The sequence below is a fragment of the Equus asinus genome, chromosome 12 (assembly GCF_041296235.1).
Source record: "Equus asinus isolate D_3611 breed Donkey chromosome 12, EquAss-T2T_v2, whole genome shotgun sequence".
In the NCBI taxonomy this organism is placed as follows: domain Eukaryota; kingdom Metazoa; phylum Chordata; class Mammalia; order Perissodactyla; family Equidae; genus Equus; species Equus asinus.
In genome coordinates, this window is record NC_091801.1 from 19,107,133 (window position 1) to 19,126,606 (window position 19,474).

Below are 19,474 nucleotides of genomic sequence, written 5' to 3' on the forward strand. Positions count from 1 at the left end.
GTGTGTGTTAGCGCACACCTTCAACCCCCAGCCAGGCAGTTTACAATTCTGCTTTAGCCTTCACTTCCTGCTTGTACAGGTCTTCAAGGTCAGCCTGAAGTGACAGCTTACAGCTTTCTCAGGTCTTTTCTGAGCATGCACACAGCCCTGGGCATGTGAATAGCTTCTAGATTTCCAAGAATATGTCAAAGCTTTTCAAAGTCCTTCTTCCCCAACGCATCTTATTCCCCAGCCTTTCCTCCCAAGTGTTTTTAGTGAGTCTACTGTTGCCCCAACTGTTATCCATTACCTCAAGCAGCAATGACTAAAAAATTTGCCAAGAAATGTTTTCAACAAATGCCCCCCCATTCCTTTCACAGAAGCTTTAGCACTGGATAAATTTTGATTTAGGTGAGATAAAGAAAGCCCTTGGAGCAGATCTTCCAAGGAGCCGTCAGAGAGATGAACCAATGACCATTATTTGCAAATGAGGCCTTTTCTGCTCCCTCTGGTACCAGTAATGGTACTGATACTGGGAATGCAGGCAGTTGTTTTCAAGGTTACCACTGAGCTGAGGAGTAGGGTAGGACTAGGGCAACTTAAAATGCCATGAAGTTCATTGTTCTCAACAAGGTTTAATTTAAAAAAATAACTGCACTCCAATTGCCACAAGATTTTGGCTAGTCTCAGATTCTGAAAAGGTTGATTCTGACAGTTGTTTTCAGATTTTTAGTTGCTTTTATGGAGAAGCAGACTTTTAGAGTTCCTTACTCCTCCATTTTCACTGACATCGTCACCTATCAATACTTTTAATATCTACACCAATTTCAGTAAAATGTGTTAAAGTTTATAGAAAACATATCCCTTTGAGAGTATATTTAAATTATTTATGTTTTCCTTTCGAGAATACTGACAGACATAGAGCAGACTTAAGGAACATTTTGGTACCTAATAGATGTAGCAATTTTCAATGAGATCAAACAGTGTTGTACCTTCATACTCTTGCTTTTAAATTTATATTTACATAATTTCTTTCAATTACTGTATTACATTATTTGACTTGCCCATCACTAAAGCACCTAGGAAAACAAGCATTGCCCTTTCTCACTGCTTTATTCGTTAGTGCTTTTATGCATGCATTTATTCACCAATTATTTATTAAGCACCTAGTCCATCGAGCATAGCTATAGGTGCAGGATATGTGGCAGGTAACATATGTTAAATGATGCCATGATTTTATTTTATCAACAGATGACTTGGGAAGCAGTTGAACTTAATTAACAGTATTGCCAGAAAGAGGTACATTATATTATGTTAGGACCTATAAGGACTGCTTTGTAGATCTTACTCTTTTAGCCGTCAGATGTATAGAATCTTACTAGCAAATACCAAAAGCTACTTCTACCCAGGACAAGGACAGACATCACATTAGCTGGGATGTGCAGTCATCCCCTGGTGTGCTGATAGTGGACCCATTTCCCCACACCGTTTGAAACTTTAGTCTCTGTGCTCATTTTGGATGCCTCTCCCTACTTCTGTCTTTAAATCCCAACTTGCCTAAGAACCCTAAATTTCATCTACAGCCTCCTTCTCAGACATTGACCTTTACTCCATCCTTCAGTATGTCCCCTCACTCAGATTCTGGCCTTTGAATCCTTTAGATTCATGGTAGCTGTTCTAAAATTAGAGATGTAACGGTTAAGAGCAGTGAGCTCTGGAGTACGGCAACTGAAGTGCCAGTATTAACCCCACTAGTTACTGCTGTGTGACTTTGGACAGCTGCTTAATCTACCTTTCAAAGCCTCAGTTTCCTCAAGTGTAAAACAAAGATGATAATAACACCTACAGTACAGAGATGTGAGAATTAAATAGAGTAATGAATACAGATCACTGAGCATAGTGCCTGGCACATAGTAAGCATTCCATATATGTTGGTTATTTTTATTCTTGTTCTTAATGACTTTTTGTGGCTTTTGGACTTGTGCTTCTGGCCTTTCTTTGATTACCCTCAATATTAATTAGTGTAAACTGTACTAAAATTAAGACTGCATTCATTTTCTTGGGGAAGATTTCTCTAATCCCTAGTCCACATCAGTTGTCTTTGTTATATACTCTCATGGAACCATAATTTTTCCTCCAGAGAGCTTTATCTCATCAGTAATTATATACTCATTTTGGTCATCATTTGATTAATATCTGTCTTCTCCACTACACCTCAAGTTACATGAGATCAGTGACCATGGTTTCCTTGTAATTGTATCCCCAGAATCTAGCATAATGCCTGGGACAAGAATGAATGATAGAATGAAGTATTTGCTTTCATTTAAATGATTAATATGAATCTTATGTTCAAGTTAGTCTATTCCACTCCCACCACAGTCTCCCACATTTTGCTTGCCTTCCAGTATGTATCTTTTAAACCTTAGTAAATCTCTTTATAAGGTAAGCTCTTTAAATGGTACAAACTGTGTGTTTAGATATAGATGTAGTTACACATATATAGAAAAAAATATATATTCACCTCTCACAGTATAATATAAATAAGTATCCAATACTAAATAGGTATTGAGTGAATGAGTGAGTGAAAAAAAATCATTGATCGTAATGATTCTAGTGTCCAGGGAAGAATGAAGTTGAATCTGCATGAAAAACTAAGAGGATCAAGTGGCAGATTTGCATGGGAGAAGGGAAGTTATGTCTCTAACCTGGTAGATAACCATGACATAGCCTCATATACTCTTCTTTTTAGTGGAAGGTTTTAGAATTCAGGAAGCAAATTAGTGCTTGATAGAGATTAATTTCAATTTATCTTGTGAGCTTGAATCATCACTTTGCCTTGTAAATATTTACAATTCTTCTATTAGCTATGCATTCCCCTGACATTTACACTTTATTCATAAGCAGCTTCTGTTATGACCTGTAATTGCTAATAAAGATGGGTAAAAGCACCACAGATTGGGGTTGCCACAGATCACTATGGAAATGACACTCTTTCCTGCTCCTTGTGAAAACAGCATTTGCCTCACTTTGGTCTACACTGAGGCAACTCACCTCTTCAGATGGAAGATGATTTCCAGAAAGTTCCATGCAAACTTGAATGAAATAGAAAAATCAATTGAGTCCCTCTGCCTCGTGAACCAGGATATTCAGTCTCTTCTCAACAAGGAGAAATTAAGCTCATCCGTGAGGCATAGAGCCAGCCCTGGTGGTCTAGTGGTTAAGATTCAGCACTCTCACCACTGCAGCCCGGGTTCATTTCCCAGTCAAGGAACCACATCACTTGTCTGTTGTTTTTCATACTGTGGTGGCTGTGTGTTGCTGTGATGCTGCTGTGCCACCAGCAGGGTCACCCATGGGAGACAGATTTCAGTGGAGCTTCCAGACTAAAACAGGCTAGGAAGAAGGACATGGCCACCTACTTCCTCAACAACTGGCCACGAAAACCATATGAATAGCAGCAGAGCACTGTAAAGTGTAGGTGAGAGGTGTAAGGTGAGAGGATGGTGCAAGAGGATCGGGCAGGGTTCGGCTCTGTTGTACACAGGGTCGCTAGGAGTTGGAATGGACTTGATGGCACTAACAACAAATGAGGCACAAAGACCCAGGTGCTGATGTACAAAACTAGTTCACTCTGATTTTGTGGTTCTCTGAAGAGCTAAGAAAGAGCTAGATCTTTATCTGATTTCTCATCCAGTAGGCCGGCATTTTGTTAGGCTCCTGCACCAATAACACCAGGGAAACCAGTTAGCCTCCTTTCAGGCATCTAAATCTTGTTTCTATCTAATTTCAAAAATGTACACATCAGTGTAAATAAATGCTAACATTTAAGTTACATATGAGATTTTGAATACTCAAGACTCACATTCTCCAAATTGCATAATTGGCTCTATTTTCTACAGAGTTTTCCCTTTCTTATCCCCTAACTACTTCTCACTTGAAGGTCCCACAACCATACAAAATACACTGTGTCCCAAACTGAAACTATGGTCTTTCCTTGCTCATGGACCCCTCTCTATCCACTGGTTAGTAAATGATTCCACCTTCAGCTAAGTGACCAAACATTTGAGAAATGGTGAGAAGGTAATCAAAGAGAAAACCCACGGCCAAAATGTATTTGCTGACCAATTCATTCTTGCGTCTGGTAAATATTAGCATGGTGCTAGGGCTGGAAGTGCAGTGCCTGCCCTCAGGGAATTGATGCAGTGGGAGGGGCAGAAAAGGAAAGAGGGATTACAACCTATGAGGACTTTGTGCTCTCATGGGACAGCACAAGGTGGCCATGGAGCATATAGAGGCCCTCAAAGAAGGCCCCCCACAGCCCTCTCTCCCCAGCTCACCTAAATGGCACCTTGTAATCATTTTGGGTATGATGTTTGAGTTTCTTCTCTCTCTCTCAATTAGATCCTAATTTTTGGCTTATATATCACTTAAAGTAATTTTAAGAAGTTGTCCGCTCCACATTCTTAACTTGGTATCTAAAATTTTTTTATGTTAAGAGTAAACAGATGCAAAGGTGTAATTTTCAGCATATTACAAACATTGGTATGTTAAAACAGTCATAACTGTATTTTAAATGCATTCAGAAGAATTTAAATGTCACAGAATCTAAATACTCCCATACACACTCACTCTCACACATACACATATACACAAGCATACACAGTCACTCTCACACAAACATGCACATATACACGTACACATTTCTTGGAGAGTCTCCTCGTGCCCATGCCCCAGCAAAATTTGAAGAATTCTGCCCTATAGGGCTATTTCTCTGACTCCTGTTGTATCCTTTGTGGCACCCAGTACCCATGTGCCAGACCTTGGCTGAACACTTCACATGTATCATCTCATTTAATCCTCAGCAACCCTCTGAGGTCAGTATCATCATCTGCATTTTACTTATGAAGAAAATGAGGCTAAGAGAAGGGGTTTGAATACAGGTCTTTCTGACTCTATACCCTGAATGCGTTTTTTTTTTTTTTTTTTTTTTTGGTGAGGAAGACTGGCCCTGAGCTAACATCTGTACCAATCTTCTTCTATTTTGTATGTGGGACACCTGCCACAGCATAGCCTGATGAGTGATGTGTTGGTCTGCGCCCTGGATCCAAACCGGTGAACCCCAGGCTGCCCAAGCGAAGCATGTGAACTTAACCACTACACCACTGGGCTGGACCCTACACTCTTAACTGCCACTTTATACTTAGAATTTACTGCAACCAAGGGATTTTAGTGTTAAAATCTGTGTGGAACCCTCAAAGAGAACAACTTCCAGCACCACTCCTTGCACTCCCTATCCTCCTACCTCCGTTGCTTTTCTCCACAGCACTTAATATCTGATGGACTGTCTGTTTTACTCATTTATTTATCGTTAAGCTTCCCCCTCCCCCAACCCAGGATATAGCCTTCAGAAGTGCAGGGATTTTCTGTCTTTTCTTCACAGCTATTTTCTCACTGCCTAAAACAGTGCCCAACACATAGTAGGTGCTTAGTAAATACTCGTTGAATAATTAACAAGACTTGCTGCCATAAAGCCGGTAAGACTGTGAAAGACTCTACTCATACTAGTGGTTGCCTAGTGCTCTGAGCAGCCTTCCTGGCTTCTGCCATAATTAGGTAGCGGTATGAGGTATAGATCAACAATCTGATTTTGGAGTGAAGGGTTTTTATGTCCCAGCCAATATCAAGAAGAGAAGAATCTAATCATACACCCAAGTGCGTGCTGAGCACCAGTAAAATGGCAAACTATGTTTACCTCAGTCAAGTTACGAGGAGAACAGGTAGCCTTGTTGTAGGGCTATGATAAGATGCATCTCTGAGCCATCTCAGCCTACCATTCAGGGCTGGGAGTTTGAGCATATTCGGGCATGCTTGAAAGCCTGGTGGCTGCAGCCTCTCAGAAGTCCCCCAGAGGGCTGAAGAGCCCTCCAGAAAGGAATTGAAGCAGTATACCCTGCTGACATAGCCGCAGCTGGGTAAACATGACAAACTGGTGGGGCAGCCTGACAGAAGCCTACCTGGGGGTGGGATGGGAACAGCAGAGTCTTCTGGAAAAGAATGCTTCTTAGGGAAGAAAGAGCCAGGCATGATGAGCTTGATCTGGGAGCAAAGCTTATCTGCTAGAGAGGATGGAGATTCTAAATGTAGCATCATTACTGCTAGTCTCTGGTTCACCTCTGAGCGTGTGGCTGGGTCTAAAAGAAAAAGAGATCTGCAAGAAATGATGGAAGAAGCTTTTCTACCAAGCCTTGACACTCGCTGGGGGCTCTAACAGAGGGTTTCACAAAAAGGAGGGAGCCATTCCCTACATCCAGCCTCACAGTGGCACAGCCCAGCAGGCATTGGTGACTCCCTCAAGTCTCAAGATAAATTGCAAAGGCGACTTCTTGGCCTGGAGGAGTAATCAGAAGACTTGGGCATCAAGTAGTTAGCAAGGAGCACCTGCTATGCCTGCCCAGGCCTGACAGGATGGCACAGAGAGCAGCAGAGCAGCTGTACCCAGCTGAGAACCAGTGGAGCTGCCGGAGCAGAGCCTAACACGCTGAGTTGTGCCTAGCAGTGACTGTGGACATGCCCACTGAGTCGAGGGACAAGCAGATAACAACAGCACGGTGGAAACTTGGTTTGGTGGAGCAACGCTGCCACATGGGAGTGAACTGGCTCCTGGGTCCTGGGAGACTTTCCCAGGGGAGACCCTTAGAAGGACATGAGTGGTAGAGACTTTGCAGGGAACCTAAGTTCTTGAGTCATTTAAAAGGGGCCAAAGCCTGATGTTGGGGGTTATATAGAGAAGAATCTCCGAACCTCTCATTTCAACAGCCTATCATCTCCCAATTGTCCCACCATTCACTGGTGTCTCTCTCCTGTCCTCCTTCACCAGCTTCCTAACTCAAAATTCCTGTTGGCTCAAAGAGTCTACTTAAGTTAGGTAAGGGGAAAGTATGCCAGTTTAAAGTTACACAAATATGTGAAATATAGGTAACCTTTTAGCCATTCCAAATGTATCTGAACTTTAAAAGATTGACTCAGATGAGTCTCCTTCAGACAGCATGAACAGGAGGAGTAAAGACTTTTAGGCATTGGGAGAATAGGGAAAAATATTTGCTTATCTTATGCAAACACTGGGAGGATTAAGTGACATGACCCAACAATGAGAAAATTAGATTAAATGAGGCTTAGACTTAAGCTCCTTGGGATGATCATGCTCTGTAATGCCAGAGGCAGATTTATTCGATCATGAAGGCCCTGGATGAGATTCATACCACGAGTCTCACTCTATGATATGGCACTGTTGACATGGAGCAAAAGCTCACCTTATGCTAGATAAATGGTTTTTAAATAGTACCACCAAATGGCAGGATAATTTTAGACTTCTAAGGATGGTGAGGATATCTGTCTATTCACAATAGTACCTGGTATTTTCATTGTGCTTTTCCATAAGGGGCTCCACGTACTTTGAAAAAATGATCTCATTTCTCTTTACAAAATCTCAATGAGGCAAGAGCTTCAGTACATGACAGATTGACACAGTAGAAGCCTTCCCCTTGTCATTCCACCCAGCTGTCCTTTGAGGTAGCTGGGGACTCCACTTTATCAGCTAACTAATGAAGTATGGCTGTACTAATGTAGGAAAAAGAATGATGTAGGGAAAAAGAGGCTTTATTCACAGAAAGATTCTATGAAAAAGATTTATAAATAGACATAGGAAGAGACTGGGATAGGTCTGTGAGACTACTATTTATGATAATTCTCTAAAGGAATAAAGAAGTAGAGATGCTAATAACTTCCTTCCCAACTTTATATCCCCTCTTAGAGAACGTCGTCCCTTTTCCTTCCTGTAGAGTTGGATCCTACAGTCCTCGCTAAATGGTAGTGGAGGTTTGTGATTCCAGATCTCTAATCAGAGCCAGCTAGACTTGGGTGAGCATCTAATCCGTCTGGATCCATTAGATCCTTCTCCAGGAATTTGGAATTGGGACATAGCAAAAGTTGGAAAGTGGATAGGAACAAAGATAGTTTCCCTTTTCCCATCTCTTCTACCTTTCTGGGACCATGGGGTTTCCCTCTCTGAGCTGTAAGTTGGTTTTGAAAGGCAGCCTTGATGGAAAACAACCTAAGTATCTATCAACAGGGAACTGATTAAATCCTGGGACATCTGTGTCATGGAATGTCACCCAGCACAGCAGTGTGAAAAGAATGAAACTTTATGAACTGATCATTCTTTAGAATGATCTCCAAGATATGTTGCTAAGAGAAGAAGGAAAAGTACAGGATAGAAGTGATAGTGCACTACCATTTGCATAACAAGAAAGGAAAAATATCACATATTCTTAGACCACTTACATTTAATATAATTATTACTATGTAAGGGCTTGAGTCTATCATTTATTATTTGTTTTCTGTTTGTTTCTTCTGTTTCTCATTCCTCCATTTCTCTTTTCTTGTCTTTTTCGTGGGGTTATTTGAACATCCTAAAAAATTCCCATCTTGATTTACTTGTAGTTTTTTGGAGTATATTGCTTTGTATAGTCTTCTTGAGGGTTGGGTATATATATGTTTATATATATGACATCACAATCTACTGATATCAATGTTTTACCACTTGAGTGAAGTGCAGAAACCTTACTCTCATTTAGGTCCCATTATTTTCGCCACTTTTAAATATCATTGTCTTGAGTATTAGATGATGTTATAATTTTTATACCAATCATCATATATAATTTAGAAAACTCATGAGAAGAAGGATAGTCTATTGTATTTATCCCAATTTAGGCGTTTTTCATTGTTCTCTCTTCTTTCCTGATGACCCAAGATTCCTTTCTCTATCATTTCCCCTTTTTTGAAGAATGTCCTTTAGCCATTCTTTAAAAGCAGATCTGCTAGTGATGAATTCTTTTATTTTTCTTTCACCTGAGAATGTCTTTATTTCCCCTTAATTCCTGAAGTACAGTTTCATCAGATATAGAATTCACAGTTGACAGTTCTTTTCTTTTAGCACTTGAAAACCGTTGTGTCACTTCTTCTGGCCTCTATTGTTTCAGATGAGAAATCTGCTGTCATTTGAATTGGTGTTCCCATGTAGGTATGTATTGTTTCTTGGTCTGCTTTCAGGACATTTTCTTTGTTTTTAGTTTTCAGAAGTTTAATTATGATATGTCTTGGCATTGATTTCTTTAGATTTATCCTTTTGAGATTCACTCAGCTTCTTGATCTGTAAGTTTATATGTTTTGCCAAATTTGGGGAATTTTCGGTCATTATTTCTTTGAATACTCTTTCAGTCTTACTCTCTCCCTCCTCCCCCTCTAGGACTCCAATGCTATAAATGTTGGATCTTCTGTTATGGTCTCACAGGTTCCTGAAGCTCTGTTTATTTTCTCTCTGTCGTTCAGAATTGGTAAATTCTATTGATCTCTCTTCAACTTCACTGATTCTATCCTCTGTCATCTCTACTCTACTACTGAGCTCATCCAGTTAGTTCTATTATTTCTGTTATTTTTTAGTTATATAATTTTCATTTGGTTCTATTTTATAAATTCTATTTCTTTGCTGAAGTTTCTATTCTTTTCACTTGTTTCAAGGGAAATTGTAATTGCATGTTGAAACTTTTTTATGATGGCTACTTTATCAGATAATCCAATATCTGGTTCATCTCAGTGTGGGAGTCAGATGACTATCTCATACAAGTTGTGATTTTTTTTGGTTCTTTGTACAATGAGTGATTTTAATCTGGACATTTTGACTATTATGTTAGGAGATTCTGAGTCCTATTTACATTTTCTATTTTAACAAACAGTCACTCTGTGTGGATTTAGCATACAGGTCCTAGCCTACTTTTGTGAGCTGTGGTTCCAATGACAATCTAATATTCAGGTCCTCTATGGTGCTATTTTGGTCTGCTTTGTTTGTCTCCTGCCTCTGGGGCCCCCACTGGGCTTTGTTGGTACCAGTTGAGAAAGTAAAAGGAGCTGTCCCAGGCTAGGTTGCCTCGTGCCTTTAGGTGGGCAAAGGGAATCTCCAGGCTGCAGGGACAAAAGCACCTCCTGGGCTGAGTTTTTGTTGTGGCAGAATCCCCCTTGTTGACGTCCACTGTCAAGTGAGGTTTCTGGGTAGAAGAGGGGTCTCAGGCTGGTGGGAAAGTCTCTGGCCGGTTATTGCTAGGGGAATGTTCAGTTGGGCCCCCTTGCTGTTTCTGCTGGGCGTGCCTAGAGTTGTTGGCAGAACTCTTATTTAATTTGGAGGAAGAATAGGCTACCTGGCTGCCTTCCATCGCTGGAGAGGGTGTTGGGAAAGGCCAGGCCTGGATTACCTTCTTTTGGGTGGGGAGTCATAAGATGCCCTGCTACTGTGTTGTTCTTTGGTCCTGTGGTCACTAACCAATTCATCTCATCTTTTGACCTTTCAGGGTTCTCTTTTAGTTGTCTCTTGTGTTATTTCCAAGGCTTTTAGTCATGCTTAGCAGGGAGGAGAAGGGAAGGACAAGCCTACACCATCTTGCCCAGACCAGAAGGTCTCTATATACATTTATATAGGCATAAGATCTCTCTAGAAGGATACGCAAGAAATTGCTTTCCCTGGGGAAGGAATCTGGGGGATATGAGGTAGGAGGGAGACTTTTTTGTATACCTGTTTGTGTGTTCTCATTTTAATGAGGTGAATATATTACCTATTCAAAAATAAAAATAAAATACAAAAGAAGAAAGATGCTTCTAATTCAGCCTTGTTTTCAAAGAGCACAACCAAGGATTACAACATAGGTCAAGGAGCGTATGGATTCAACAGTTGGTAATTTTATTAAATTTCACTGACTTTTAATTTCACTATATTGTGACTGCTTTGATCCAGATCCCTGAATATAAGAATTATATTCTCAGTGGATTTTAAGCCTGCTCATACATTTTGAATAACTTGCAGAATACAAATGTGTAATTTAGATAGAAGTAGATGCTTTTGGCAGCATACTAGTACCCTAATCAGCTGAAAAAATAATATTTGTATGATATTAAAACAAAATTAATAGCCAGACACTGATTACATGAAAAGACTTTATGTTGTAATTATTAAACTTGCAAACAACTCAGCATAATTAGTGCCTTAATTAGGATATGACCTGAAATTTTAGCTTACAAAATTAATAAAGGCAATTAAAAGTCACATTTGTGAAGTAAAGTGGGTTTTAAAACTTACAAGGTATTTAGATATCACCTTTTTCCTCCTCATTTTGGGGAGCATCTTTGTGGGTATTAAGCTTAGAATGCAATTACTTTGATTCCCACCCTCTGCCCCCAGCACAATGTCTTAGCCTGAAGCCTTAAGTAGAGTTTAGTGACCCTCAGCCAAGGACATCCACCCACGGGGGGCTGGGCAGCTCCCAGGCACACTCCTGGATAGCTCTAGGGCGAATGAAAGAGCCATGACTTGTTCTGTCACCAGCACCTTAAGTGAAATATAATCTAGAAGATCAAACTAGACTTTGATCAAACTCTACCATTTTCCCAGAACTATTTGGATCCAAATGGCAATTTTACCACCGTCATTTATTCTTCAACGCGTGCTTCTTGAAGGCATTTTAGGTCCCACAGCTTATTACATGATGAAGGTTCCAGTCCGAAGCCAAAGAATTTTCCATCAGTAGATAAAAATGGAGAATTCAGTAAATTTTGATGGGCTAGTGATTTGAGAAAAAAATGAACCTGGAATCCTACCTTCATTCCTCATGTCAAAATAACTCCAAATAGATCAAAGATTTGCTATAAAAGCAAAATCATAAATGTACTAGAAGGCGACATGGATTACTATTTTTATAATATTATCAGGAGAGGCTTTTTAACTATGACAGATAAAAGAAAAGCCATAAAGGAAATGACTATCAAATTTGCCTACTTAAAAATTCCAAACTTACATCAAAAGAATCCACAAAAAACTGTAAGTTTTAAAAGTCGAATTCAAGGCCAAATCAAGAAGTGACTGATTAAAATCTGAAACTTTCATCTATATTTTGATTCATTTTTCCTCTAAAGGCACAGATTTCCTCCTCAATAAATAATTAAATAATTATAAATATGCATCATCATTTATGCACAAGGATAGTAAGTAAAGGGAAAAATTAAAAGAACTTACATATTAAAAAATAGCTCATAAAGTAATTAAATTACAGAATAGCCATATGCTGCAGGCATTAAAAATCAGAATATTTAACAACACCGAGATATTTTCGTGATAGGACCTTGTTAAAAAGAAAGACAGTTAGAGAATATAGACACCTAATTTTATTTTAAAATGTTTTATCTAGACAGAAAAAGAAAGGAAAAAATATCAATGATAACTATCACTACAGGTAGAATTATGGATAAATGTTCTTGACCTCATTTTTAGTAATTTCTAAATTTTCTACAATAAAGAAATTATTTTTGTACTTGATCCTTTTTAAAAAAATTCCTTGGAGCCTTAAAGAAAAAGGTATTTAAATTTTCCCTGAAAATAGCTAACTTGGAACTAGATCAGATACAAAAGCTCAAAACTAAAGACTTCAAAAGTTTAGTGTACAATACAGCAATTGTGATAAGCCCCCTTTTATTTTTTTAAAAAATCCCTCTACCAGATTCAGTGATGCTCTATCATATGGGTTAAATCACAACTGCTGGTTATTCACAATGATCTCTCGCTCTCTGACTCTGCAGGCTTAGAACACAGGCCGCCCTTCTCCTAAGGCCCAGCATCACGAGAGAGTTCTTTCATAAATCAGTATCATCTTGTCTATTTTGCCAATGTTGTAGAACAGGGAACACGAGTTCCAAAACTCTGATTCCCTGATCTTAGCAGAAAGCTTATGCCTTTAATTGGAGGCACTTGCCAATCACAAAGTAACTATCACTGGTAGTATGGAAAACGTCATCACTGAGCTCCCTCTGTACCTGTAGGTTTTCTTAATTTCTTCATTTGATGCTCCCTTCTGCAGACCAAGAATTTCATATAGAGCTTCTCCACATGTTGACATAGTCCGCTGTCTTTGGTTAGGTATGTTACATGCCATTTTCTCAGGCTGCAAAACCAAGGGGAGGAAATAGCCATGAAGGTTATGCATCCTGGATCCCACTTGCTAAAGAGGAAGAGAGCTCATTTCTGACTTTTTGTAAAATGACAATCTGAAATATAGTTATGTGCCAGCTGCAAAAGGAGGGGAGAAAAGGGTTCGCAGAGCCAAAAGTAGAGCTTCAAGTCAGGATGTTAAAGGCCACAGGCAGCCATGCAAATGGAATATGACTTTGTCCACATAGTTAAATAGAAGCAAAATGTTGTCTAAATATTCAACTAATTCAGAATTGTTGAGAATCAATCCTTATAGGTCAGGCATATGTAGTTTTTTTTGCCAAAATTTTCATAGCTCCTTTTTTGTATGTTTTCCAAATTTAGCCAGCAATGGAAGTAATTATCCTTTTTACTTTGACTATTGGCCTAGTCATTGTTAGAACAAGAATTTTGAAAAAAAAAACAAAAAAGGACTTTCTGTAAGTATCAAAGAAAAAAATCCTGGTCTCATCTGGGAGCCAGGGTAGAAGTTGTCTGCAGCTGTGGGATACCACAGTCCCCACAGTGCTCATGAGTTCTGCACCTGAGCTAGCTCCTTTCCCTGTGGCCTGTCCAAAAAGGGTTGAGTTATCCCAATGCCTCCTGCGTTCTGGCTCTAAGGGGGACACGTAGAGAAGCAAGGACACCTGGGTGTATTCCTGCATCCACCACTTAACCTTTCCAAGACTTATGTCTTCACTTGTAATATAAGCATAATTAAGCACATATCATAAGGATATCTTAAGGATTTAGAAATAATGCATACAATATACACAGGACACAGTACATTCAAAGAAAAAAGTAACTATTTTTATTAAATGCAGCACAGTGTGTAATTCAGAGATTGCACTGTAGTCAGACCCTTTGGGTTGGAATATTGGCCTTGCCATGACCAGCTGCGTGACCTTCCCTATCTGTAAATGGGAGACAAAAATGTGCCTAAAATCATGGAGCTGTTGTGAGGATTAAATGTTAATATATTAAAAAATAAAAATGGGCACCAATGTTCATAGCAGCATAATTCATAAAAACCAAAAGGGTGGAAGCAACCCAAATGTCCATCAACAGATGAATCAAACTGTGGTATGTACATACAACGCAATATTATTCAGCTATAAAAATAAATGGAATTCTGACACATGCTACAATATGGATGGAACCTTGAAAATATTATTTAAGTGAAATAAGCAAGTCACAAAAGGACAAAAATTTTACGATTCCTCTTGTATGAGGTACCCTGAATAGGCAAATTCAGAGAGACAGAAAGTAGAATAGAGGTTACCAGGGCCAGGAAGGAGTGGGAATGAGGAGTTATTGCTTACTAGGCACAGAGTTTCTGTTTGGGATGATAAAAAATTTCTAGAAATAGATAGTGGTGATGGCTAAATACTACTGAGATTGTACTTAATGCCACTGAATTTTAAACTTAAAAATAGTTAAAATAGTAAATTTTATGTTATATTTTACCACAAAAACAAAACAAGAGACGTAAATAAATAAAAACTTAGATTGCAAATTCCTCTAATCAGAAGTTCCTTGAAAATCATTGTCCATCTCTTGGCTTTGGGCCTTGTGTAGCAAGTGCTATAAGAGTGAATGAATGTGAATGAATGAATATACAGGGCTCAGGAGATGGTGTCAGGGCTGTGGAGACACTCATGTTCAACACAAGGAATCCCTGGTGACAACAGTGGCAGCAGCAGAGCCAGATGGGCATGTCCAGATGGTGGGTGGGCTTGGTTAGAGCCAAACTCTGCTCCCACTAGGCTCATGACCTAACCAACACGGGCAAGAGCAGAGCCCACTAGATGTTGCCTGGTGGGTCAGGGCAGTCTTAGAGACCCCTGAGACCCCAACAGCAAGTGCTTGTGGTCCGAAGGAGTTCAATTATGAAGAACGATGTAAAGAACTTCAAAATGTTTTTGTGAGCCTTTAGCTTCTTGAGGGGAGCAGGGAAGCCAGTACTGAAGAAAGTCAGACCCCAGGCAAAAATCATGGAGCCCTGAAGACACCAAGGACAAAACTGGCCTGCCTGAGTGTGCCATCCTGTGAGGACAAAAGCTCCTATTGTGGCATGGCTGCATTGTCCCTTCCTCAATTAGCCTCCCAGGAAAGTGGAGTCTGTGGAGGCCAGAGGGGCCCCAGTCCCAAATTGCTGGTTCACACAAGGATAAGAGGAGAAGGAATCCTGATTTTGCCTGCCACAAAACAAAATCTAACAGAAGTCCATACTGACTGGCAGCCACTCAGTAAATTGCAGCACTTATTTTCATTACTGCTCTACTTTACCTTCCTCACTTACTCATCACAATTTCCCTAGGGAGTAAGCAATTTCAAGGCTTGGGGCTGTGTCATTCATCCCTACGTTCCAGTCCTGCAGCTCAGCCCTATCTTGGAACCACAGCCTAGCTGATTACAGTCATGTGCCGCATAATGATGATTCAGTCAACTGTGGACTGCATATACAACGGTGGTTCCATAAGATTAGTACTAGGTGTATAGTACGCTATACCATTTAGGTTTGTTAAGTACACTGTAAGATGTCTGCACAACAACAAAATCACCTAAAAATGCATTTCTTGGAACATATCCCCATCATTAAGTGATACATGACTGTATTCACAATTGAAGGAAAAATTGCCTGAGTAACTGACACCCTCCCTACTTTGTTTCCTGTCCCCTCTCCCTTGCTGCCACCACACACTCCTGCTCAGGATACTGATGCTCTGCCCCACACATTCACCTAGTGGTTCCAAATAATACAGGCAACTGGCAGGCTTCTCACAAGTCACATTAAATGCCACACATATGAATGGGATTTAGAAAGTAGAGATTTCTGTTTGGCTTAGTGGACAAGGAGTAGGGCCACAGTCATCATGCTTGTCTCTCTGAGATTTTAAGACCTTGCTGAGTAGTGAGATCCTGAGAGTAACTAACTAAGAATGTATCAGTATAATGGTTCATATCCTAGGACTGTAAAATATGGAATTAGAGGTCATCTAAACCAAGTTATCAAATGCCTTTTGAGGCATTCAGGTCAGAGACCATTGCAGTAAACAACTTTACTTTTAGCCTATTAGCTGTTGTTTTTCTGGGGAGTTCTTAGGTCCCCATAGCAACATACGCTTTTCCTGAGAACTGCTTCAGTCTTACTTGATCTCAGTAGAGTAGACCAGGCATAGGTACTTGGCCCAAGCCAGGCCAATCAGAGTCCTTCCCTAGGATTTATATATATATAGGACAATCTCTCAGATGGTAAAACCTGTAAAATCTAAAATTTGGGTATTGTTGGCTGGTCTGAAATGAGAGAGATTGAAACTGACTTGCAGAAGAGGAGCAGCAGCGGGAGATGAAGAGAGAGCCCCAGTGGAGTTCAGCTCCCTGGTTCCAGTTGTTTCTGGATGTACTTGGAACTCTTCCCCTCTCATAGTTTGTCAATCAACTCGTTCTTGGATTACCAATAAAATTCCTCCCTATACACAAATTTACACACATTGTTTTTCTCTTGAGCAAGTTTTAACTAGATTTTGATCACAGTCAACCAAGACTCCTTAGTGTCATATACTCTCTCAAGTAAACACCAGTAGTGGTTCCCTGAACACCTCCAAGCCAAGCTAATCCATTGTGGATTTCTCTTAAATCAGTGTACCCACTCTTCCTTTAAATTGAATGTGGCTTCCAAGTACTTGGGAATTAATATTTCAGGGAAATAACAATGATATTCTAAGATATTCAAACCAAAGAGATTCAGATGTATTGTGTAGACATCATTAGTACGGATAAAAGGAGCAGTGATAAATCTGGGTCAAGACACTTTCACAAAGAAAGTTTGTGGAGAGCTGTTCAAAAGAACCAAGAAGAAATAAAAATATGGCAAATCATTATCTTTGCTTTATCTATTTTTCTCTACATTCAGCATTCAAAACAACGGTTTCAATTTGAGGGGAAAAAATGTATTCATTCTTCATTATCTATCTCATGAAACAAGAGAGATGTCATGGCTCCCATAAATCAACAGATAGTCCTAAAATCAATTTTAACAAGGCACAGACATGCACAGTTTCCACAGTTGTGAGCATCATGCTCTATGACCAGCTTTGATTCCTTCCTACTTGGTCCTGCTGTCACTAACCTGGGAAAAAGATTTACAAGTTACTGAAGATAATCTGCTAAACAGATGATGATAACACCCACAGCAGACAATTGAGTTATTTATTCAAAGCCTGCAATGAAGACCAGGTCTTTAGGGAAATTGGAGACTAATATGGGATACAAAACTGCAAGCCAAAAATGAAACTAGTGTTCAGAGGTTAAACAGGTACTGAGTACAGAGATCGAAATGAACAAGAAGGAATCTTCTGGAGGCCAAGGACTCCACTTTGTGCCACCAGAGGCCTAGCATCGTACCTGGCACATATTAGGTATGTGATAAATGTTTGATGGGTACCTAATAAAAAAAACAAGTGGTTAATTTGGATGGGAAGGTTAGGGAGAATTTCAGAGAAGATGAAATCTGAGCAAATAACAATACTACCACTTGTTTCTGTAGAACTTGGTACATATTTCTATTACAGTCCTTGTAGCTAAGCCTAACCTTAGCTCTGGTTGGACTTGGTGGCCAGTGACTCTCTTGATCATCAATTTGCATATATCAACATGAAAGAGGACTTCTGGGTTTGGGGGCTGAAAGAGGAGGGAGGACGTTTTGATGTTTTAACTGGGACATTTTTTTCCCAAGGTTGCCGTCTTCAAAGTTATCCCAGGCGTGGAATAAGAGAGATGGGGTCAGTTGGGGGCTACCTCCAACCCCTTCCAGAAAATACCCCTAAAAATAGCTTAGGATTCATCCTTCCCTCTCCCATGACCATCCCTCTATACCCTCCTCTTCCCCATGAAAAAAGGAAGGCAGGTTCCATCTCTTAAATAGTTTCATGCATAGAAACTCACACCCAAGTAGATGTGGTAACTGACTATTCCTTTGGTTTATGTATTTTTCCAAATCATCTCTTCATTTAGAAATCTAATCACACTGTAATCTATTCCTACTAAGTGAAAGCTGGTAGCTAACTTGCTTTATGGTATGGATTGAACAATATTCAGAATGGGTTGTTATAGAGAGTTTGGAAATTGTTTATTGTCTGTTTCACCTTCTTTGCCCTATTCCAAAAGATTTTCTTTTAGACAGATAACATCTCTTAATTAAATTAAATTTTTGAAAAATCCCATTTACATCAGTATTGGAATACAAGAAAAAGATAGTTGATCAATGGTTGGTCACTGTGGTTAGTAGCTGGCTGACTCCACAAACTGAAACGTAAAAGGAGCAAAAGACAGCAAGGTTGCTCTCTGTGCATGAAGCAGCAACAGCCTGCTACTTTTTCTGTCTCCTTGCTAAGCTAGAAACCAAACTCTTCATATATTATTGATGTAGGTGACATTTAGTTTCAAATTCAATAGAGTAACACATTGAAATCCTTAGTTGTTTTAAATGGGTGAAAATAAAAATATTATGCCCTGAGAACATACTAACTACAAAGTAATGGTCAAAACATCCCCTAAAAACTGAAATAACCTTAAATAATGGAGTTATACCCTTATTTAATTCCTTTCATAAAATATAATTTTTATGAATTCTTTTTCTCTAGCCTTTTGAATTCTAATATTCCTGTGCAAAATTCGTCTTTATTATTTATTCATAGTCTCTCATTTATAAGCCGTTAAATGGAGGAAAAAAATGTTGTCGTGCAAAGCTAAGTCATTTAATTTTGATCATCCAGTACATACTTAATCTTCTGAACTTAAATTACTTTCTAGCTGTATTACAACCCATTTATATCATAATTTCTTAAAGCATTGACTGCCATACAGTCACCACCAAACCACATATGGCTCACCTGTCCTTGAAAACAGATGTAACTGGAAGAAGGTTCAGCACTCCAACGATGGGCATCCGATTCAAAATAAACACATATTTTAAAGGTTCTAATACCAAGAGTCCTACAAATTTTTCATGTTGACGTGAAATGTTCCTTTCAAAGCAAAAGAAGCTTCACCTCTATGTATTTATTTGAATTCTGAGAAATGGAAAAAATCAAACTATGCCTTTCTTGGCAGGGTCTCTTCACAGCTGAGAAAGAGAATGTGGGCAGGAGAGACTAGCATTAAACACAGCAAAAACACTTCCAATGGCTGTGATTGGGGAAACTGATAACACACTTCACTATTTTGTTATTACTTCTGTAATTCCTCATAGAAATCTATTTATTAGAGCAAAATCTCTTTATTCAAATAGTGTTGTATCTGAAAACTAAATATCTATCCAAAATGCTAATCCTATGTTTTAAAGTAATAATTCTCCCTAACTTGATTACTTATTTGCTATTGAAAAACAATTCTCTCTCCATTGCACTGGTGCATATATAAACAGCAACC

At 39.3% G+C, this 19,474-nt stretch overlaps 1 protein-coding gene across 1 annotated transcript in view; it reads right to left on the minus strand.

Moving 5' to 3' along the window:
• The window catches only part of DNAJC5B (DnaJ heat shock protein family (Hsp40) member C5 beta), a 73,569-nt gene that overhangs the window by 43,941 nt on the left and 10,154 nt on the right, over positions 1 to 19,474 (minus strand). The window contains exon 2 of the mRNA XM_070480927.1: positions 12,889 to 13,016. Coding sequence (XP_070337028.1) covers positions 12,889 to 13,016 — 128 coding nt within the window. The remainder of the gene's footprint in view (positions 1 to 12,888; positions 13,017 to 19,474) is intronic.